The 25,533-nt window shown below is 37.3% G+C and overlaps 1 protein-coding gene across 8 annotated transcripts in view; it reads right to left on the reverse strand.

Annotated features, from left to right (window-relative positions):
• LOC132112569 (neurexin-3a) overlaps window positions 1-25,036 on the reverse strand; it is a 280,631-nt gene extending 255,595 nt beyond the window's left edge. For 4 of the 8 annotated variants that reach the window (XM_059520100.1, XM_059520106.1, XM_059520105.1 and 1 more), the window contains exons 1-2: window positions 14,153-14,179; window positions 13,931-13,942 (exon numbers count right to left, since the gene is read on the reverse strand). In XM_059520100.1, the coding sequence (XP_059376083.1) occupies window positions 13,931-13,942; window positions 14,153-14,171 (31 nt within the window). In that variant the 5' untranslated portion in view covers window positions 14,172-14,179. Of the gene's footprint in view, window positions 1-13,930; window positions 13,943-14,152; window positions 14,183-19,370; window positions 20,561-24,864 lie in introns of those variants that run through there. The other 4 variants (XM_059520101.1, XM_059520103.1, XM_059520102.1 and 1 more) reach the window with 2 other exon arrangements.
• Between the last annotated feature and the right edge of the window lie 497 nt (window positions 25,037-25,533).

Genomic DNA, 25,533 nt, shown 5'->3' on the forward strand with positions numbered 1-25,533 from the left:
ATAATTTTTGTCCTCTGTAGACAAAATTATGTAGTATGTACTATGTACAAAACAGAAGAGCAAGTTTCTTTATTTTTATGAGTACTTTTATGAGTACATTTGTATTTGTCATTTTATTAATTTATTCTTCAATTATTTTAGAGCATTTATAAACTGACATAGTGGAGATTACAGACAAAATGCATGAGTACATTATTTATTTTACAAAACTGCACAAAGACAAGCTAGTCACTTCTGTAATTTTCAATGAGTACAGAGTATATATGCCGTTTACATTTTTCCCAATATTTTATAACATTTTCTTATTGATATATGATCACAGATAAAATTTTAATAAACTAGCTAAAATGTTTTGATACGTTTTTTTTTTTTATGTTTTACAGAACTGCACAAAGAGAAGCTAGTCTCTTCCTTAAAAAAAAAAGAAAAGCAAAAATAGATTCAGCTGCAAGAGAGAGAGGGCACAGACACTCATGGCCCAGGCCCAGGCGCAAGAAAGATGAATGATGGGCCCTAAATGAAATGTCACTCCCAGTAATGGGAAAAGTCGAAGCCGGAAAGCAGGTCACTTAAATTGCAAAAAATACACTTAAGAGCTTTTGCCACAGGCATAGTAGAGTTGACAAAACTGTTAATATTAGCTGGCTGCTAAAAATAAAAAAAGAGGAAGAATAAACACTTTGGCAAAGCTAACCAAGCCTTGAATCATCCAGTGGGACACCAGTGTAGCCCGTGTAGATACACTCTGTAGTACTGTTATTCAATATTTAAGTCATTATTTATATTTAAGTGTCCTAAGGACTTCAATCATTCTATGATATTTCTTAACACCCCTCTTTCAATGATACTAATGTCCATTTGGGACCCTTTCGGCTTGATGTATACATTTCAGGTTATGAATCTCATGTGTCCTTGTCTGGGATTTCCACAGAACAATAGCAGAATTGTGTAATGTCAGCTCCACTGCAATTATGTGTCATAACCATATACATATATCTGACCAAACTTCAGAGTTCCTGCCTCTTCCTGTTAAATTTTCCTACACTTTATTCTTTTAAACAAAATGTCTAGGAAAAAAGTGGCTTTAATACATGGGTGGATTATTTGCCGTGCCTCTGCTCCTCTGCACTCTCTGTCAATCGCAGACATGAGGAATGACAACTTAAACTCACCAAATGATGGATGAATGTGAAATTAACACCTCTGGAGTATTCATTATTTTAGCTTCAAAATGTTCCACAAGCTCTCATTATTCACCGACACTACTGTGTGACAAACTATAGTAAGTCCAACACCAGAATTTTAGCTATCGCTAATGTGCCCGAAATCAAACTTTAAAGGATTATTTCTTTAGAAAGCAAGGTTGCAGGCAGAATTAAACGCCATGCAATTTACCAGAAAATCAAACTAAAATAAGCCTCACCTAAGAGGATTTTTAACTCTTGCCAAATCTTGCCACATCATTATTTGCTCTAAAAAAAATAATGTGTCGTGTTAATCAAAAACATGTCAACTACATTATTTTATTCAGCATTCGTACTAGATTCAATCTAGTATTCTAATCCGAGGCAGTAAACTAATAAAACTATTCTGCCATCAGAAGAGATTTCAGGTAAACAGCTGCTCTTGCAGTAGAGCTGAACTAAAATTGCTGAATATTTTATTCAATACAGTCAACTTACCCAAAATAGCAAACACTCTCATACCAAAGGTTGGCTATGTTAAATTCATAAGCCCTGTCGGATGCCAGTGGGTGTAAACAGAGGAAGTCCTCATCTAGCGTAATGCTTCTGGCACTTACGAGCTAGACTTGCAAAGCCCTGGCAGCAAACTTGACACATGAGCACATTATGACATCCAAACAACAGCTTGTGATTAGCCCAGAAGCACGAATGTCTGGTGGTCTCGCTCTCAGCTATGTTACCCATCACTCTCACTGCGTTTAGATGAGGGGAAAGTGACAGAGGAAATGGTAATCAAAGCAGTGACCTCTTGACAGGAAGTCCACACCTTTAGCATGAAGCTGCCAGCCAGTCCTGACACACCAACCAAAGATGTGTCCATGTAAATGTATGTATGTTTGTGTCAGATCTGATGTGTCAAGTATGTAGACAATATTTGTGACACACAAAATCAATCCACACAGAAACCAGCGTACTACAAGAAAAGAGTATTAATACAGCAGAAAGAATGTCATAATCTGATGCTTCATTTTCTCGTTTCTATTCTAAACCAGTCACTTTACAAGCGTCACGTGCATGGATCTGCACATGAAACCGAACAGTCATGTGGAGGAACACCTATAAGTGTTCCACGCACATATCATATCAGCACGGATTTCCCAGCGTGTAGTGTGAAGCCTGAGCGTACCGTTTAATCTGGGACATGAAAGGGCACAACACCGCCTTTGAAGTCTTTCATTTCCTAAGTACAGCTTTCTGAGAGACAAACACCCACAGTGTTTATTAAAAAAAGAATGCGCTTTTTCTCCCAATGCCTTTGTGATGGCGGATGGTGGATCTAAAGACTTTAAAACATTAACCACCTCCTCAAAGGAATGGCGGTGTTTGTGTCATTTGGATTTCTAACACCAGAAATAGTAGCTTAATTTGTAGCTAAGAATAAAAACGGGCACCGCCATGTTAGTTTGTGCTGAATCAGAGCTGTGGAAGTTTTTTTTTTTTGTATTCTGTCTCTATATGTTAAAATACACATGCTATAACAAAAATACAGACCCTTCATTTCTTTGTAAGTGGGCAAGTTACAAAATCAGCAGGGGATCAAATAAATATTTTCACCACTGTGTGTGTGTGTGTGTGTGTGTGTGTGTGTGTGTGTGTGTGTGTGTTACTTAAACACCAAATAAGCTCTGTCATCACAGGAATCAATTAAATTAATTTTTAATTTAAAGTATAATAAAAACAGAAAACAGTCTTTCTGTTAAGATTTGAGGCTTTTAATAACTGATGCTTACAGGCTGTTCATCAGTATTCTAACGTAGATCTCCTGATGTCTGGCCCCTATGTTTTCTAAACACAACAGATGTGTGCTCCAGATAAATTATGTTCTGCCCTCTGCTATTGACTTTGCCTGAGGTAAAACTGTCTTTTGGGCCAATGGGACTTCTCAACTGATTCACTGAAACTACTGATTATATCATAACACTATAAAAGGAACAGCATTCAATCGTTTCCTTGCCATCAGCTCCCGGTGACATATTTGGACAAAAATGTATCAAATGTCTTGTGAAACATTAGCAGAAGACAACTTGATCTTACAGTGACTTACATTATTAAACATTTACGTTTTGAACTGAGCACTTAGGGAAACAGTAATTGCCCTCGGATGAAATATTGCTTGCTTTGAAACAGACAATCAGCCTTCATCAGTGTTTTGCCTGACTCTTGTTGGCAGGGCATCTCAACTGGCTTGAGGTCACAAACTCTATCCTTTCACAGCAAGGCCAGATCAGGTGACTATCTCAGGCTTCCAAAGCCCTAAAGGGGGGTTACTTACACCAAACATGGGCACGACACCGACACCGGTTACTTTCGGTGTGCGTGTGCTCTAGGAAAGAGAAGAGCAGGAAAGAATAGATGTGCAGCGTTTAACCAAAAGCACAGGTCAGAGTGTACACAACAAGGACTGGATCCTGTCTCAGAAACACACAATTACAGCGATGCCAGGCATTAACTTAAGGGGAGAAAGTGTGATTAAAATGTTTAGTGGTCAGTATACTTAAAAAAAAAAAACAACAACAACAAAAAGTAAGAAAAAAAATCAAAATTTGCTTGTTCCAAAAGTTGTTCCAAACCTACATGAATTTAATATAATGATAGTAATGCTTATTTTTTAATAAATTTAAAAAAAATTCACTCAGAAGCTTCTAGTAAATGTAACAAACAAATACAAAGAAATGGTGAATAACATTGAAATAAGTGAACTTTTGAACAGTGTATATTATATTATATTATATAAAAATATATTAACCAGTAAAGTACTGCGCATCCCTTGTACAAATTAAAATCAAAGATTTAAACCTGTGCAGGTACACAAAACAAGCCTTATTCTCTGCTTTTTTAGTGACTGCACAACCTGCTGTTGAGCATGTGCTCAGTGAAGTCCATTGTGTGTGCATGTGTGTGTGTGTGTGTGTGTGTGTGTGTGTGTGTGTACACACTTAACAGGTTCTCAAGTCCAGCCCAGGGCTGACCTGCTTCCTCATGGCTCTTTGCCCAGGCATATCTCATGCATGTTTCACAACGCACACAATTCAAATGGTGCTCAGCATATACACACACACAGCAGGTTAGCCAGGCTCGGGTAAAAACTGGGTCAGAATCTGCCATCCACCCAGAGATTCCTCCAGCATCATAATCAGGTGTTTTATTATGTTTTTTTTTTCCTTTTTTTTGTTTGTGTGTGTCTGTAATCTCTCACTTTATATTTTCTAAATTAAACAGATAATGTATGGATGAGAAAACCATACCCGTATCCAAGTCCGACATCAAGCAGGATGTTTTTGACGATGAACGAAATGCAGCATAATTCTCAAGGCTTTTCTCAGTCCTCAAGCATGTCCACATATTGTGAGAAATGCCTTCATGTAAGTCATTAAGGTTGACATTAAAGTTGATATTATGAAAGTGTGAGTCAGTACTGTGACGCACTTTTCAATCCTAAATGTGGATTATAACAGGAAAAAGAAAATTAGCTGTAAGAGCTGCGTGAGCAACAGATATCCGTTGATCTCAATTATGCACCAAAGTGCCTGCTTTGGTTAGATTTAGCCAAGACTAGGGAAAACCAGGCCAGGCACCATGCTAACACACCATCCCAAACAAACAGTTTGAGAGGGGTTACCATAGCAGCCAGGTTCCGCTTGAGAGGGGTATCGATTACTAGCAGGTGTAGGTTTCACACATCTATACACACATTTACTTAGCTATCTAAATGAGGACGTAAAATAGACGTCTGTTATTCTTGTTATATATATATATATATATATATATATATATATATATATATATATATATATATAAAGCTCATTATAAATAATATAGACCTTTACAACAGAAGAAAAAAACAGAAATATTCCAAATATTTCCCTATATGTCAAACAGAGGATTTGGAATATTTAGCTAACCTCTGAGCTTTAAACACGGTCTAAATTCGGTCATCCTAATACAGAAATTTTACTGAACCATAATATTAAAAACGTTGAAAAAAAAAAACTAAATTAACATGATGAATCTGTATCAAAACCTTCAATGGTGTCTTCAAATTTGGCCAAAATGAGGTACAGCCTTGAGGCACCACTTTGCTTAACTAGTTCCTCCATATGCAGCTTACTATGTTTGTAAAAAGAGATATTTTTTTGTCCATTCAAACAAAACTTTGCATCCCTAAATAGAGAGGAAAACCAAACTACTAGAAACGAATTCTAAAATCTGAATTAAGAAACAGTTAATTCAAAAATGAACATTTACTCTTCCTCAAGGCCATTTAAGATGTAGATATGTTTGTTTCTTTGTCACAACAGATTTGGAGAAATTTAGCATTACATCACTTGCTTACCAATGGATCCTCTGCAGTGAATCAGTGCCATGAGCGGGTATTTTTTTTGTGTGTGTGTGTGTTTTTTGGGGGGTTTTTTTGCCCAGAAGCAACAGATTACAAGTTAAAACACCATAATGATTGATTTGTTTCTTACAAACATGCAGATTTTCACTTCAAAAGACATTAAATGACTAGAGATGTGTGGATTACTGGTGGATAATTGCAATGTTTTCATCAGCTGTTAAGATTCTTATTTTGATGGCACTCATTAACTGCAGAGGATACATTGGTGAGCAGGTGACGTAATGCTACATTTCTCCTAATCCATTTTAATGAAGAAACAAACTCATCTACATCTGGGATGGCATGAGAGTGGTTAAGAATTCAGCAAATTATCATTTCTTGGTGAACTATTCCATTAATAGTATCCTTCCTATTAGCTACATTCCATGTTTATATCAGTAATCCTCTTAATAAACAGTAAATAAAGATTATTACTGTGTCCAGCATTTACACAAGTAAATTTATACTATTTTAAACTACTGCAAGCCTGCACAAACAAGTCTGGTCTCAAAAAATTCTCAGTCAGTGATGGTTAATAGTGCCAAATATGCTTGTTTCATGCATGTCACAATTAAAGAGTGATTGTGGGAATGAAAGCCCTTTGCTGTCTCCAAGTACACAAAGTAACGAGGATCAATAGGTGCATTGCTGGACACCAGATGTTCACATCTGCGCACTTCTAACAATGCAATTACTGCTTGGCACTGCGTGACCAATGTGCAAAACCAGACATCTACACTGAGTGACTCATATATAAACTCTCATTACCACAAAAAAAAATTATTAAAAAAACATGCTTTATCATGGTTATTTAAAAATAAATATTGCCTTGACCCAATGGAGAAATAACCAAAAAGTAATGTATAAAAATGTCTCTGGCCTACGTTCGTCTTTATTATGCTTTGCAACCAGCAAAACATTTAGAATGTTTAATATTTAATCAAAACGTATGCATTTAATTTCATATAAATTTTCTGACAAAAACATGCTGAAAACATGTATAAGCTTATGTGTAAAGTAAATAAGGTTATATCTCTCCATAGTTTTGGGGCTATACAAACTGGAGAACTCCATTAGATCTGGCCCAGTCTTATTTTTGTCAGTGTCATAAAGACAAGTTGTGTCATTTCTGAATCAATTTCCATTTCTGAAACATGACATTTTCAAATGACAAATAACAGACCAATGCTATTCACTCTGAATGTGGAAGAAAAAAAAATCTTATTACTGTCTGAAGCAGAACATTTCCAAAAAGATGTAACCAAGTGATTGAGATGTCTCAAAAAAGAATGAGGTAATATAGGTAATATAGTAGATACTGTACCAACCTAAAAACTCCATTCACTTGAGTTATACTTTCAAATTCTGTATGTGCAGACCACCATTTACTTCAAACCCTCCTCTCACCAGAATAGAGAGGTTACATTTTACTAATTGAAGTGGTTTAAAATAAGCAGTCTTTTTTTCAAATGTGCCTCCTACTTCTGCATGTCTGATGAGACTGGCCAAAAATATCTTGCATTCCTCAGTCAGTATACATACAGACAAGGAAACAAACTTCAGCTATAAGCCATACAACGTTTGCACAGCATTTCTTTCTTTTTGTTCATTTCAAAAGAATATGTAATAATGAAACCTTTTGTAATAATAATAATTACTCTTATTATTTTAGCATTAAAACAAAATTATTATAAAAAATATATATATTAAATTTAGCACTTGTTTTTACAAGAAGCATGTAAAACCCATTCTACAAAACCCTATTCCTGTAAAAACAGTTTTCCATGCATCTGATTTTTTTTTCTTTTTGTTCATTTTATTGTTACATTAATTCCTATTTTTACAAATAATTAACTGCTTTTTGTTCACCGCGGAACATCCGTGCTGGTTGGTCACAATCAGAGTGGTCACCTTGTTCTCTTGTTTTGTCAGGGACAAAAGACGGCCACAAGCCAGTTGGACGGGAGGACAATAATCACATTTAGCCATAATCAAATGGTACTTGTTCCCTCTGGGGACCAGAAAGGAAATCGTTGTGTACAGTAGCTTAATATGTCAGGTGTGACTCAGGGAAATTGGAGGCAATTATGGGCATAACTGCATTCAGATATGTGGACTGGGGGGTGGCAGAATAAGGCTTCATTTTTTTGTTTGTTTGTGTGTACATGTGTGCATATCGGGTTTGATTGATGTTCTTTTCAGTGTTACGCTGAATAGATCCTTTGGGATTTGGAAATAGAGGGTCGTGGGGAGGGGGACGGTGAGGAGTTCTGTTGTCTCGGTTACAGCGTATGGAGAGGGGGGAGATCATGGAGGGGGTTGGTGATGAGGCTATTTTGTTAAAGGACGCCCTGTGTGGCTGGTCCTGATTACACAAGAGAGGCCATCACACTCTGATCAGCAGACAGCCGGCAAGGTGGCTCAATCAGGCTTCCCTAAGAGCTCTTCCTGCACTGATGAGGCCTGAGGAGTCTTCAGTCCATGACATTTATTAAAAAAAAAAAAAACATATAAATTACGGACAACATGAAATACAAAACATGACACTGCATCGGACCGGCATGTTTCCTAACATATCCTTACCAAATAAGAGACTCATGCTTCATAACTTTAAATTTGCTTAGAGACAACATTTGTAACCTACTTTTATTAAGAAAGTAATCATGCTCCATTTTAAAAGAAGGCTTATTTGGGCTCATTACATCTGTGCCATTAAAAAGAGTGTAAACTTTAGATGAATGCAAGGGTAATTCTGGTTAGACAGGTTTGTTCAGTGAGTGACAGAGAGACAGAGTGACCGAGGGATTAGCAGAGCAAATGGAATTATAGGCCTCCCAAACATGTGATAAAGATTTCATTATCTGGCTCTCACACACACCATGTGTCACCTCACTGTCAGGGAGACCTGCCTTCAGATGTGTGGTAACGGAGAGCTAATACTGTTTTGTGCCATAAAAACACTCCACTCAAAGGGTGGTAAAGCCTTTTGTACTGCAGCAAATTAGGTGTAAATATGAAAAATCACAACAGGACTCTTCTTTTCAAATTTCTAAACTTTTAAGCAGTCAGAGATGTTAGTTTTGTTTTGTTTGGTTTGGTTTGGAACGGTTCAGTTCAGTTTGAAATAGATATGTAAAATAACAAAAGAAATCAGAAAAAGTCAGGAAAAAGGAAAAAAGAAATAGAAAGAAAAATAAAAGGGAAAGGAAAGAAAAAAAAAAGAAAAGAAAAGAAAAGAAAAAAGAAAAGAAACAAATTTAGGAAGAGTGAGCTGATCAGTCCCTGCCTTCTCAAGGTTAGGAAGCTGGGAACATCCTTAATGGAATCAAATCTGATTAGATAATTAGCATAGTATTTGCATAATGGCACTGCAATTCATTACCTTGCATGCGAGTTCATCAGCATAGCGTGAGCTGCAGTGTTTCCACTCCCCTCTGTCCGGTAACAAAGCTCAGACTCTCCACTGCAGTCCGAAAAGGTCAACTCATTTACTGCCTCCTGTACCAACTAATATCTATCAAATACTCGCACACTTGCGGAATGCCTTACGAAATCTCCGGGTGGTCTGAACCAGGGCAACAGTAACTAATCTAACTGCTGTGTGAAGCAGACAATATTTGCAGACTTGCACTGATTTAATTCACTAAAATGAATAATTTGTGCAAATGATTTAAGATGACAAAGAGGAACAGGTGAGAGATACTACACTGCATCATAGCTATTATCGGTCGATAATCGCTTTGGGATATTTGATCTGCATATTTTTTCCGCACTCATGTTAATGGATTAAAGCCTTCACATTGCACATGGTTGTGGTCCAGCAGTGTGTTCAAGAAGCGATGCATCTGCAGCAGTGCAGAGATCGTTTCAGCTGCACGCTCTAAATTAAAGTAACAGCATATTGTTTGTGGTAAATAGGAACATGGATTGACACGAAAAAGTAGTATTGCACCATAAATGCATATTATTAAAGTCTACTGTGTTTCTCAATCAACACATATGCTATGGCTTTTTGTCTAGGTTTAAAGGAAAAAAGCTTGTTTTAGATAAACAAGGCAACAGTAGATATTCGTAGAGGTAGCAAAACAAAGTTCTTTATGAACCTCAGGATTGCTTGTAATAAAGAATTAAATGCAAAAGAAAAGGCAGTAGAGCTGACTGTTTATGTAAGTGGTAAGTTTTAATTTAGAATTGTGGCTGGGGAGGCGTGGTTTAGCGAAGTCTGCAACGGGAGAGCGAATGAAGAGACGAGCGGTGGTAAGTGGTTCAGGTGAGAAACAATTAACACCGGGATCTCATTGCAGTGATTGGCGTGGAGAACCGGTATTTAAGCGGCACGACAACCGGCGAAAGACGAGAGAGACGGGGACTCGTGAGAGCACAAAGCTGGAGAACGGCCGAGCAAAGACTGCAGTGGTAACACAGAGAGCGAGAGTGTGAAGTGCGCGCACCTGCCGCGTTTATTTTGTTTTGTTGAGTTTTTGAATAAAGTATCTCACGAGCCCCGTACGCCGACCCTGGTCTCCTTCCTCTATAACAGTCCGAACTTTGCTACAAGAATTTTTGTGATAATGAAGTAGTTTAAATGTTTTTCCAACTTGCTTGAGCAACTTGGTGTAAGCCGCCTCACATACAGCTCACGCAATCAGACTTTTGCTGTTTGTAAGCTATTGTGTAACGATTGCACGATAGTCAAAACAAAAATACAGTGCATTATCAAACATTTAGGTGAAATAAATTATATTTTAGAAAAATGTCAAATAAAAAAATCCCCTCTCCAAAGAGTGACCTAATAGAGGAATTCATTTTCTTAAATGAAATTCAGGCCCTGAATAAATGTCTAAAAATCTTGATTGGATCATCACTATAAATATTTCTACATGATAAAAAGAAGGCTTTAAAAAGATCTGTATCAGTGATCGTATTGGCAGATTTCAGTCTACAGTATGTAGGGCTGGACAATAATTCAATATGTATCGCAATATAATTTTTTGGAATAATGATATGACGTTTAAACACATTTCCGATATACATTACCAGTGTTTGCCATACATTTATTTATTTGTAGCATTTGATTTTGTTGAATAAACATGAGCACTGCACGTTTCAAAATCAAGACGCAGCGCGGGTGTTTTATATGAATGCATCTCTGAAGGGAAAGGACTGTCTTCAGAAAAGTTTTGTTGGCATTTTCATTTTATCTGACAAAGAAGCGTTCATGAGCGGAGCTGATTTGATTACAGCTGTTACTGGGGAAATCATTATTTCTACCGTTCTCACAACAATCAGTTTGCATTTTCAATAAGAAGCCCATCTCCAGCAACATGCTTTTGTTGTTGCTCATTTTTGTTTTGTTTTCTGAAGCAACTAGGAGCACGTTTCTTACTCTTTATCCTGGTTGAAGTATGTTTCAATCTATAAGTATAATCAGCCTACACTACCAGTCAAAGGTTTTTGAAGAGTAAGATTTTAGTTTTTCATTATCTTCTCACCAAGCCTGCATTTATGTGATCCAAAAATACAGCAAAAGCAGTAAAAATGTTTTTATATTTGTACTATTTAAAATAACTGCTTTCTATTTGAATATATTTTAAAATGTAATTCATTCATGTGATCAAAGCAAAATTTTCAGCATCATTATGCAAGTCTTCAGTGTCACATGATCCTTTCAGAAATCATTCTAAAATGCCGATTTGCTGATTGTCAATATTTAAAACAGTTGAGTAAATTTTTTCAGGATTTTTAGATTAATAGAAAAATTCAAAGATCAGCATTTATCTGAAATAAAAAGCTTTTGTAAAATAAGCTTTTTTTAAAATGTAAATTATAGAAATTACTTTAATTTAGCAAGGATGCTTTAAATTTGACCAAGTGTTTTGAAATCACAGGAATAAATTATATTTTCAAATAGAAAACAGTTATTTTAAATGGTACAAATATTTTAAAATGTTACAGTTTTTCTTGTATTTTGGATCAAATAAATGCAGGATTGGGGAGCAGTAGATAATTCTTCTAACTTTTGACTGATACATTTCAAAAACAATGAGAGACAGGAAGTCCTGAGAGACCCTTCTTCATCACTGTCCTGTGACTTTCTGTTGTTTGCTGACATATGTCTGTGCCAGAGAGGACTGATATGATTGACTTCAGACAGGTGCAAAGGAATGGCGTCCGAGAGCCGTAAGATACACAGACATGAGCGACAAGCCCTGGGCTACCCAAAAACAGCTGCTGCCTCTCACTTCCTCCCTTTATGGTACTGCAGACACAACATTGGCAAATATTACAAAGCACAACAATAAGGAACCTTCCTAAGGTTTAACTGCGAGAGGTTTCTGAGGAAAGATTTAAAAATGAAATTTTTACGTGCTGTACAAACTCGAGCTGTGATGACAGGTGAAAGGAAGAGTTGTTGCGATAGAAACAAATGCAGATAAATTAAACATTTCATAGAATCACTCAGCATGGTGGAGATGCAAATGGGCTCCTAAATGGAAGCCCTTGTCGTCTTAACTTGGGCGTACAGCCAGGCTGATTTGTAATAATGTCCCTGCGTCTAGCAGAGGGATTTAACACAGGATGGTAGCGGGAGAGACAGACAGCATTGGAGACATCGCTACAATACAAACGCTTTTAATGCAATGCAGGCAAATATGTGCTAATGCATCTGACTGGCTATACGGTATTGTCGGTCTGCCAGGTTCTCGCTGACTGGGCTCTGACTTAGCACATAAATTGGGTTGAGGAAAGAAACTAGGTTGGCAAGTGGAATTGCAGCATATGCCTGGATTTATTTTAGTTCATATCAGCATTCATGCAATAGAAAGCCACACCCTTTATACTGTACTATGCATTTCTAATGTTCAATGACTTTGTGTATTTTCACACATGGTTCGATTGATCAGTTGTGAATATAAACAATTTTTGTGTATATTTCAAGATTTCATCTTGGAGGCCTCATCTTGGATGCCTTATTTTTTTGTGTATTTCTTTAAAGAATAATAATAATAATAATAATAAAACTTTTGGTGACCACAAACTCCATAAAACAGTAGTGAAATCTGTGAACATTCCGGTATCTAGGATCTCTATACACTGTGTGCAATTACCTAAAATTTGTAGGTCTGTCCCTCACAGTCTTGTTTCCATTTGCATGAATTCAATATGGAGTCTAACCTGAAGATCTTTTAGACTGGACTGCATTCAAACCAACTGCAAATCATTCTGAAGTTCACCAGAACTATACTAGGGAAGTCAATTTTAGTTATTTTGTCTGTATTAGATCTGTATACACCCAAAATGCTGTTTTAACTTATAATACAGTGTATTTTTTTAAGTAAAAATTTTATTATGCTTTCTGAATTGACCATTACGAACGGATCAATCCCTAAAAAAAACAAAACAAGCATACACATTTTCACATATGCTGTGCCAACAAAATAATCCAACTCTAAAGCTACATGTACTCAGGTATGCACCAAAATTTCTACTGTGGGGAAAAAAGGGGTCCAAGCTAAAATAGACATTTGACTATCACCCCAAAAAACCTGAGATCTTTTAAATAAAACAGCTATATTGTGTAAGATTGCACATTTGTGGATGCATTGAGGTCCTGCAAAGAATCAAGCCAATTCCAGGCCTTGTCTATTAAAGAATGTTATTTGGCCACTCTGAGACATACTGAAATATTGGATCGGACGAGACAGCAGGATGACATGTGGTACAACAACATTCCACAGAGATGCTCAGCCCAGCAGCAAGTAAAGGCTAAATCGGGCCATCTACAAGCCTCCCTAGAGAAGCCTGCTATGAAATGACATGACAGCACACATGTTCTGGCAGACTGAAATATCACAGTTCTTTCTTTCTCTCCTTCTTTCAAAAACACAAAACAAAAACAAATAACGTAGAGAAAGTTATTCTGGCACCTGGCTAAACACACAACATTTCTCAAACCTTCACATGCAAGATCAAAACCACAACAAACACTGCATGGCAAATAAAGCATCATTTATGGTCTCAAGATAGATAAACTCTCATGAGACTGAGTCATAATGTGCAGTTTAAGCATTTTAGCAGCTGATACAAATATCTGCTGGGTATAAGACCACCAGGGAGACAGACGCCACATTTCAGACCATTCAGACTGCAGTTAGAACACCTTTTGTGTGTTTTTCTTCAATTGACTCTCATTTAATTATACTCTTGATCCAGTAATCCATGGTGAACAGCTATTAGCAAAAAAAGTACTAAAAACAAAGATGTTAACAAAAGAGAGCACAACTTGAGGAAGAAAACGGTTCTGTACCTTTGCCCTTGGCTTGAGAAAGGAGTTGAAAAGGAACAGAGATAGAGTATCCACAGAGGGTAAGCATGGAGAGATATGAAGAGACGGTCAAAGCACAGTTCACATCTATGCATTCAAGGTTCAGAGTTACAGTTGAGCTCATTCAGTGCACAGCAATTCAGTCAATTCAAGCATGCATAATTATCTCAACAGAGTGAATACCAGTGAAGGGGTGTGGCATACCTTGATCCGCCATCATCATGTGTGCAAATCCTTTGAGAAACAGAGAAAGTGACACAAAGAAAAGAACATCTATAGGTATATGAACATACAATGACATTCAATCTTTGCAGAAGGAAAGGGTTTATGCACATCTTATTTATTTAACACTTATATTTTAAGGTGTCATTGTTACACGGGAAACATGTATTTACTATTATAATAACAATTAATTAATTAATTATGCATAATTACATGCAAGTAACCCAAATCCAAACCCTAATCCTAACCCTAACCATACATGTAGTTAAAATTAATATTACTCAGTGCTTAAATGTATAATTACACTGTAACAAGAACGCCTTAAAATAAAGTGTAACAAAGTTTTAATAATTTGACACAAAGTGGTAATTACAAAAGTCTCTGCTTTTGCATTTTCATTGAAATTATTGGTTTAAGTTGTTTATTTGTATTAATTTAGATGTTTATCTAATGTGACAGTTCAATTTTAAAAAATGTAAATACATTATGAAGTCATCTATAGTCAAAATGTTGGTACAAATTATTTACACACAGAAACTGCTAAATTAGAAAATTAATCACAAAGAAATGTCGAATAACATATTATATTAAATTTTGAAATTTTTATGTAGAAAGACTGAAATGGTATTTCTTGGCAAAAATATTCCAATAATCTTTGTTTTGTCTGCAACTTTTAAAAATAATTTTTACAGTGTTGTGCATTTTGTTTGTTGTTTAATATAAATTGTGCAAAGTATATTGATTTGATGATTAATTTAGTGATTAAAGTAGAATTTTATTTTTCCAAATGCATATTATACTAGAGATCTTAGATCTTAGTGTGAACAGTTAATTTATGTAGATTTAATTTTTTTTATTTTATTTTTCATCTATTGCAACTTTGGTTTCATGGCAACTAAGCATTTTTCATTATGGTAAAGAAAGCAATAGCATGTTTGAAAATATCAGTTTATATTACTGTACATTTGAATAACATATGCACTCTGCATCATTAATGTTTTCACCACCTATAAAAGACAGCTTCAATTTAGCCTTAAGGACATTATCAACCCACCTGGGAAGTTGTTGGCCTCTGATGGTGTTGCAGCAAAGAAGAAACAATGGAGGAAAAAAATAAAAAAAAAACAGAAAAAAAGGAGAGAAACATTGCAGCCATTAGAGCCCACTCATATTATCTTTGCATGAAAACTGTCATGCAAACTCTTACACACCTGCCAGCATGCACTGAGCAGACATCTGCCCTGTGCATGTACATAGAAACCCTTAAAATGCCCCTTGCATCCATCCATCCACCCCCCTCTTCTCCCTGGGATATGAGGGGGGGATCAGATCTGTGGTGTATGAAACAACATGACACACCAATATCTAAGAGGTCTAGTTCATCTTCCATGCCTTACACACACTCCCAAAGCCCACATCCACGCCTGGGTCATAAATCCAAACAGGCAACAGAACCTGCTCCCTTTAGAGAGGGTTGTGGATTTATGGGACGCTGATGTTTGTCTAAAGCACTGTTCCATACTCAGAGCCTGGTAGCGTTTACTCTCATTGTAGACACACACTCGCTCTCTCTCTCTCCATCTCTCTCTTTGTGTCACAGGCCGCCTTTGGCACTGAAGCACTGGGCTGACTCATTTCATTAATGCACTCTGGTCGTCTCCCAAACCAAAGGGCATCCAACACTGATAAACGGGCATTGCAATGCTCTGTGTGATGAAAAACAGCTAATCTACGATTTCTCTAATCTGTTCCGGCTAGGGATGATTCACGATCATCCGAACATTCAACTACTCGATTAGTGAGGTCAGCGATTCTTAAGCTTTGATATTTTTAGCAGTGGTGATATTATTGTGTTCAACTTCAGCTGTTAAACATGAAAATTATCTTAATATACAGCCATTGTACAGCATTTAGGCTTTAAAAAATATTTATTTGACTACTTAAACACAGAAACCTATTTTGTATATGTGTATATATATATATATACACACACACACACACACATATATATTCAGACACAAATTTAGAATAATATACAATTTTTAATAAATTGTAAATGTGCTTTTTATATTACATGACATAAATCAAATATATATAGACATTATAACTATTATTAGGTATACTTTTTAAAATACTTTTTATTCATTAATATTTAGCTGACTATGAGATTATCCAGATTGAATTATTTCATATGACTCAAGAATTTAAGATTTTTTAGTACCAGACACTGACAGGCTGAAAAAACCAATTTATCTGTTTCCAGTGCACACAAACTGCAGCTAATACAGGGAATTAAGGGAAACCTGATGGGGTCTGCCTCCATGAAATGCTTTTAGTGCAGACTAATTATAGCTACACTAGACATTAATTAAGTCCTGTATGTGTTGATGTCTGAACTGACTGAAAATGCAATATGTTGACTCTCACGGTCACTCATTTTTGGGACACGTTCCAATGTGTAAGTGTGTGTCTGTCTGCCGTGCTTGTTAAAGGCTGGTACAGGACATTAAGTCCTCTGATGGGATGCATTAACCTGGTGGGAAACGTATTAGGATGTGATTGGAGAGCGGGGAATGCTGAGTTACACTCAGGGTGTGAGAGCCATGGTGACTTGATTGATGTGTTCAGCTCTTGAGATGACCTGTACTGAAGTTCTGGCTGGAATATGAATGTCTACATGCACTGTCAGCCTTCTATGATGACCTAGTTTTTCAGAAACATCAGTGAAACAGAAATGAATGCTTAGTTGTAGCACATCAGTAGATCTTTTCCTTGATTTTCTCAAAAGCAACAATTTTACTAGTTTAACTATCTAAATTCACACCCAATAGTAATGATCCCTGCAACAAAGAGTCATGTGAATAAAATCTATTTTCTTCTAATATAAATATTAAATTATTAACCCTAATTTTCTGAACAAGTTTGTTAAAAAAGTGAAAGTTTAATTACTTTGTTCTCTTATATACAAAAAATAGCAAACCATAACAAAAAACAAATATAGAGAGAGAGAGTCTCTAAGATCTACATATCCTCATAATGCACTTTTGAATTTGCTTTACAACATTAAATAACACATGAGGAGATTTGTAAAGAGTGGCCAGCTTAAACATAAACCTCAGCGTACCAATTCAGAGACCATGCGCATGGGAAGACAGATTGAGTGTTTGATTGGCTGCCAAATGTTTATTATTCTAATCCGGCAAAAGATTATGTGCTTTCGCAAATGATGCAGTGGCGTGGCTATCACGATTTTCCCAGAGTGAGGAACATACGCCACGGCAACGCAAAACAGTTCTGAGGCCATTTTAGCCATCTGGCCATCGAGAGGAGTGTCAGATTGTTGTTGCCGCTGCTATGGCAATTGGATTCAGTCAAACGTGCATAAGGCTAATGCTTAACACTTTGGACCAGCTTGCAATATGGCTCAGACACAATATTTATTACCCAAGTACAGATGTTTCAAAAGCCTGAAGACACAAGATTAAGATGGAATTAAGATTGCTCAGTGGATTTTCGTAATGTTGTTATCGAACACTGATGTCTGCCATTAATGTGTCATTTCACAATACTGGTTTTGATTGAGTTCAGCTGTAGTCTTACAGAGCCTTTAAATTCAGGCTACCCCTGTGCACCAGTATAAATATCCTCCAAAAATGGTTTACCGGTATTTATTCTTTTATGATTGGCTGAACTGATTCCCAGCATCAAAGCCATCAAAGCTGCTTTTACGTCTGGCTTTAGCCCCTATCAGAGTACTGCAGGACCCAGTCAGCCAAACAAGATGAAGAGTAACAATGGTTGTAAATCAAGCCAAAAACTCGGTTCTCTTTACAACCAATAAATCTAACCCTAGTGCCCAGTCTTCTACACATCCCTCTTTCTCTCATTTTCTTTTTCCTGTGCTCTGAAACAGGCTGTACATGCATACATATTCACTTTTATACTAAATACCTAAGTACACAGATAGCATCCTGGGTTTAACATTTTAATTACATTCAGTAATTGTGTAATTAAGTAGAGTATCACAGGAGAGGTTGTGTCTACAATGAGAGTGAAAACTCATAGGTCTCATAGCAATGATCACCGATCAATCACCCAGCTTAAACACTCCAATCAAAAGCGGAGAAAAGTTTAGGCCTAATCAAGACAGAAATATAGACATTAGTTTCTGTAATTGTTTTCTAGCTAATTAAAATGTATTATTTATCAGGTAAAGATAACCCATATTGTTTTTGTTACAATTAAAAGCATTTAAAAGGATATCTTTAAAGCAAAAATTATCAAAAGAAACATATTCAACAACAACAACAAAAATATCATGGTGTACCTTTCATTACCACCAGGATCATCTACCAGGATCTAAAACATGTTTCATTGGGAAGAACTCAAAGCTGTGAATTTCTTCTGTGGTATAATAAAATTAGTTTAGTTATGATTATACTTACAAAATAAATGAGCGCAAACCAGAAGTTCTGTATATAAATGAGCACATTCGATAACCAAGGTCAAACAATTTTCTTTCTAGGAAAACAGTAATGACACTATAAAAAAAATTGCAATTGACATGTTTAAAATAGGCAATTATCCCCCGTCTCTGATTCATTCTCTGTTGAAGAGGTGCAACAACAAAACCTAGAGCTGTGAAATGGCCTCCTCAAATCCCCAGAGAAACTAAAATGGCCACTTCAGAAAAACAACCAAGGGATCTGAAAAGGCACCTTAACATCCTAACACCCCACCTCCTCAGCCGGGCATGCTAACACAGACACACACACACAAATGCTTGCCAGAGACAAATAGCTTAGTGCTTTACAAAGGTAAAAACGCAGGCTTTGCTAGTAGTGCATTTCAATGATATTCACTTTCAATTGACCGTAAGAAGCGATGGGGGAATAGAGGAGGGTCTTATGAAGCTGATCAAGGAATTTCCAGCACAAAAACAGCTGCCAATGCAGAAAACAGTTCAGCTTCTGTAGAGAAGCTAAGAGACGCCATTAACCTGAATCTTAAGAGTCAAACTTTTGTAGCATGAAGGACTCTGGGAAAAAAATATTCACATTTTAGCAGTTAAGACCAACAATTTCGAGTATAAATAGATGGGTGCCAATAAACGTTTGAGAAAAGATTTTACATTGCATATACAGTACAAAGTCAATATTGCAATTGCTCTTTTCAAGCTGTAAAATATAGACTGTTTTACCTTCGTTGCAGAATCGGCCAACATATTCCGTCTTAGAACAATCACAAAGCGGTTCCCCATCCACAACGGAGCACGTTCCTCCGTTCTCACATGGGTTCTCCATGCAGATCCCCTCTATGTCCATGCGGACCCTCTGGCTGCTTAGCAGAATAGGTTCCTTGTTATTGTACTTCAGTTCCCTGATAATTCCCTTAAATGGCGGAAGATCCTTCACTGTTGGGAGAGTGAGCACAGAAATACGAATATCTTGAGGGACTCCGCCCAGGAAGAGGTCACTAACGATCTTCATGTACTGCCTCTGTGGCCGCACCTCGCCCGATTTGCTCACTCCATCCAGAACCAGCACAGTTCTCAGGTTGTACCTGCTCAGGGTGGCAGAATGCCAGCTGCTGTCATTGACTCGCTTGTCCGATATGACTGTGGTCTCAGCACAGTCAATGCCGAACTGCAACTGGAGCTTCCCTTCGACCACCATGAGTTGCAGGAAGTCGCAGAAGCCACCATCATCAAAGTACAGGATTAAGGCAGTGGACACGTCTGTTTTGAACTGGAAGTTGAGGTCACTTCTGGTGCTGGCGTCCCAGCGGAGATAGCGTGCCCACTGACCTTGTGACCCTGTAAACTCTAGGCCCAAACAGGGCCCAAGCACAGTACTGATCAGCAGCTGCAACTGGACTGAGAATCTGAAGAAATTCATTTTAAAAGTGCTGGAGATTTGGGGTTATTATCCTGAATAGAAGGAAATCATTGAATTCACTTTGGTTCAAAGGTCAGTATATCCAATGTATATCCCACAGTATACCCAGAGATACTAAAGAAGAGGCGAGATCGTCAAACGCAGCGACAAACAAGAAAATATCCTAAAAGAGGAGAGGGAGTTAGAGGAGAACAGTCTTAAATAACAGTCATAAGGCCAATGACATTGCACAACAATCCAATCTCTGTCAGGCGACAATAAAAGTACTTCTTCCACGTTTCCTGGAATGGATTGACTTGAGGAGACGAGCAGATGAGGTGCTGTGTTTCTGCTGAGGTGCTGTTTTCTTCTGGTATCTCCTCAGACCTCAATCATCCAGACAGGTCCTCCAGGTCGGACTCTTTCTGTATTTAGGGAAACCAGTGCAGACTGCATGATGCCTTGTGGGTAATGTAGTCCATACGGTTACTCTACCCCGTCTAGCGCGCAATAGCTGTCAAAATAGAAAAGCATCCAATTACAAACGAATCCACGGATGTCTCCGTCTATCGAGTGTGTGATTTCTTTATGCATAAAACACAAAGCATAAAAATATATTATGTAACCAAACAATTCAGTACACTTTCACAAATATTATAATGAAAAGCTGCATTTGAATAAGTCTCTCATCATTTTGTAAAATACAAGCCCTGATAAAGCCTAATTAAAAAGTTTCTATTTTAGAGGCATTTTACCCAAAAGATTCTGTGTGTTATCGGTCATCTAGTGTGTAAATTACCAGCATTATTCACATGGCAGCTCCAGCTATCATTCAGTAGCAGCGAGCCTGTGTTTATCTGATGATGTGGAAAATTAAAAGGCTTTTTGCAGGATGCACTATGCATGAAAACAATAATATGCATGGCGACATTCTCATGAAACATACTCCACATTTCCAGTACAATCATCTTAACATTAGATCTAAAAACCTATAATATTTTGCTTTAAAAATATTTAATTTAGGTGTGGTCCTTCAATTTGAAAACAAAAAAACACTGCATAAAGATTATATTAAAATCAAAAATTATTATGCATTATTATTGTTTTATTTTACTTTAAAATAATGTTGCAAAACAAGATGCAGTTAAAATGCAACGGAAATGTTTATTTTATGGATTAAAATAATTACTGTTTTTTTTTTGTTTGTTTTTTACACATTCTTAAATCGCAAACAAAATGGCCTGGTTTGTTCTACTAATATGAAAGAAGATTTCCATGCTGAGCTGACGTTTGGCCTTGAACCAGCACAGATTAGTAGGACTTTTGTGAAGGCAAAACGCAGCTCTGGCTCCTCTTAACATGTGTCCCCTACGTGCATAATTGAATAGGCTCCAATTACATGGCAACATGTGAGGTGTAACCTAATAGACATCTAATATTGCCCGTGTCCTTGCCAGAGGTGTAGGCAGCAGGTATGGCAGGACAATAGTTCTACCAGCCCACGCAATTCAACCGAGCCGAAACACAATGCATGCCGTCAGAGCTCTGCCTGCTGCTTAAGAGGGGAAAAAGAGCAAGAGACCGCATGCTTGTAACAGATACTCCATGTTGGCTCGCGCCCACACTTCAAAAAATACATGTGCGCTTTCTCTTTTTCTTTTTTTGTTGGGCGAGGGCTTGCAAAGAGGAGGAGAGAGGTGAAAAGGCTAAACTGAGCTCATCATTGTCCTCATTGATATGTGATTGACACACCCGACTGGGAACGGCACACAACACCACAAAATAAAACCCCTGCATTTGGATCCCGCTTAAAAAGTGGGCAAGTAGGAGAAGGAGGTGTAATGGAGGAAGGGGGGCATGTTAATGACAGCAGGCCCAACCATTCATCAGACACACAAAGCTGGGTTTTACCACAGGTGCCTCAATTACGCTCTGCCATTACACCAGAAGAACTGCGACAAAATGTCCTCCAGTGCGCCCCGATGATATCATGGAGGCTTTGGGAGGAGGTGCAAGCCATTTCAGCGAGCTCGGCTCTGTATGTGACACGGTTGCCGACGAGCACCCGTGTGGTGGAGCGGAGGTGTGGGCGAAGTAGAGCTGGGCCAAAATGGATGACATCAGCGTCCGGTGCTCTCCTCCTGGGCTGCCAGCCGGTGAATGGGAGGCGTGAGGCTCCTACCTGGCCTCATATAGCCTCCCCCCAATGACCCAGAGTGGGCATGGGTACCACCAGCAACCCCCTAAACAACCCACTGCAGAAGAACAGCGACTTGTGAGCGGTTCTGCAGCAGTGGTTTACGGCATTACATCACCTTGATAAAAACACACCATCCTTGTGCCATGATTCACTATAATACCCCTCATAATCAGAAACAAAGGATTAAGAATATGATTTATGACCAAATTTCACTGTGGTAAAGGTGTGCATTATATAGGGCTCTGATCAAGACAGAAAGATCACGTCACACTGCGGTGTATTGGAAAGGCAGAGCACATTCGATGAGTGTTTTGGAGACTGAGCATTACACAACGCCAATAGAAAATATTATTCAATGCGGCAGACAAAAAGGCGATTTGAAGGAATTAAAAAACGATATTCGCAGGAAAACGATTTTACATAGCGTTTATTAAATATCTAATAGTTTACATTTATATGTGCATATATATGTGTATTTTTCAGTTTTAGAATTATCAGTGTGAATTATTCTAATTCGTTTATCTCTGCGGAAAAATACATCAGTTGCATTAAAATCATTTAGCTGTCTTGGCTTGATATGTAAATGGAGATTATAACCAACACCCCTGTGAACAAAACGATACAAAATACAGGGAAACGAAACAATATAACTATCCTTTTATTTTAATTTTAGCTCACGTGTAATACGATTTAATACATTTGAAACAAATGCATATGTTTAAAAATCGTTTAAATGGATTATTAAATTTCGTTTTTAAAACAGCATTTCGCTTCGTTTCACCAGTCTAAAATGGTGCACAATATACACACAAAATGTGCTGTAATACACTGAAATCTCGCTTTTGATCCAGATTATTAATGCACAATTCAGTCACCTAAAATAAGACACGTCAGTCTCACAAATAAATGAGCACATGTATAAACAGACCGACAAAAAAATTTGGTGAGAGGAGCATCATATTTCACACAAAAGATGTCACAAAACACCACAAGGTGAAATTATACTCGAGCGTCATGGAGAAATTAAACACGCTCGAATAAATATATTACATATATTTTAATTCAGAAATACGAGTTCATTTTGATTTCTGTCAGCTGAGGAAAAAATAAATCGTCGATGAATGTGTGTATTTGACAAGGCCGCGCTCAGGAAATATCTACCCCGACAATATCAGGACAGACGATATGTCTGGGTGGATGTGTTATTATTTCAACAAAAATGTTAACTCACAAATACAATGTCTCTAGCCCAATTATAATTTTGACAAAAAGCACAAGTCTGAATAGTCTACCTTTAAAATGAGTGTGTGAGCCCGCAAGAGTGTGTTATACTGGATTATTACCAAAGTCTATTAAATTCCAGGAGATCTAAATGAGCCACTACAAACTGATGAGAACAAATTAATATATTCTAATAATGCACTGTACTCACTCGAGCATTTAAAAGCGAGACAAAAAGAGTTGAACGTGCATGTTACACGTGAAAACGTGTAAAAAATCAGTTTAAAAATTCTGTCACAATAATTGTCACAAGACAAGTGTTTATATCGAATAATGTATAAGGGTTTGTGAATATTCTTAAATTAATGCAACGTGTTAATAGCCACCCTTGAACTATTTATATATATATATTTTTTTTATTAATATATTTTTAATAAAAGACTTAAGTTCCCCTATACATTTTGCCTAATAAAATCCATTATAAAGCAGTACACTTTTAGATCATATTGGTTAAAAGTATTAGGCTAACCACACCACATGTGTGCATCATAAAAATAAATTTTAGCCACATAAATTTGTAGCAAATGTTAATACATTTTCGTACATGCGCTAAAAAGTAACATGGGTATGCGTTCCTGTGTTTTTGACCAGATCATCATGTCTAGGTGCATTCATAAGGATGGCCCTTCAGTGGGCATGCGTGTTGTTTATCCTGAGTGGCAGTTGATCATGGGCTCCACAGACACCTGAGAACTCTTATTCATTATTCAAAGCTACTTTTACAGATTAAGAAAAACAAAGGTCTGAGGGCAAAGCGCGATAATTGTTTGTTACATGTTTACGGAGGAAAGGTGTTTTTTTCCCTCATGTTTATTACCAAAATACAGGCTTGTGTTGTCTAACTTACTGAAAATAAACGAAATATTATTTGATATTTCGGCCAGCTGACAAAAAGGGTCAGTACATGTTTATTTTTGAGCCTAAAATTTTGTCTCGAAAATCGCTCAACTCTGACATAAATAGGCTACTGTTTCCACACTGAGCTCTGTACAGAAGATGACCGTCTATCCTTGTCTTGAAGAATAAATACCCGTACATGTATTTTTTGAGTTCGACAGCGTGTGTAAAACCTCTTTTCGTTTCTTGTGTCGTGGGCCTGAATGATAATATAATTTAATATTTTATCGCGCTTCTCCGCGAAACAACGCGAATGTCATTTATTTTGATTCAGTGGAACACGCCGCGTTCACAGAATAAAAGTAAAATTAAACAACAACCGTGATTTAGAATGTGAAAACAAGCCGACTAAGTGTAAATACTCAAAGTAAGTGATGAACTTTTAACATCCCGACGAGCTTTCAATCATTCCGAACCAAAAAAAAGAGAAAGAGACTAACCTCAGTTTTCGTAAAAAAAATATCCCAAAGCGTAATAATCCACTTTACATTCCAAACAGGCTCTATATGTTTGGTCCACGCCGCTAAATGTCGTTTTTTCGCGGTCTTGTGTGAGGATGTTTTACCCTCGATGTGTGCTCGCTTGCAGTTACAGAGAGCCGCGCGCTCAGAGACACTGTTGGACAATCACGAGATTTTCAGACACGCGCCGCGCGACCCCGCCTTCTTCTTACTGCGAAGCTCGCGCCATTTAAAGGTGTAGTAAAATCTGAGAGAAAACTTGGCCACAATCACACTTTTCTTTTTGAAGCGGTATATATTTATATAGAAAATGGACAAGAAATGACTATAAGGTGTCTCTATTTGCTAACATTTGTGGATACATGCAATACATTTCTAGCACTTGTACATTGTAACCTAATAAAGACATTTCCTTTTCTTGTGGGTGCACTTAGGACAACAGAAAGGCCTGGGAGAATCTGCTGTCCTTGGTGCTGAACTTAACCACAAACATGACTGCTGTGCAACCGCTGCATTTTTAATTGAATGGATATTTTGACTTCCAAAAGACTATAAAGCAATTTTACAGAAAGTTTGCCATTTGGGACGCAAGTGAAATCTGCACACAAAAACTAACATTGCAATCGATAGGTGTTGACCATGTCATTG

Source organism: Carassius carassius, chromosome 32 (genome assembly GCF_963082965.1).
Source record: "Carassius carassius chromosome 32, fCarCar2.1, whole genome shotgun sequence".
NCBI classification, from domain to species: Eukaryota; Metazoa; Chordata; class Actinopteri; order Cypriniformes; family Cyprinidae; genus Carassius; species Carassius carassius.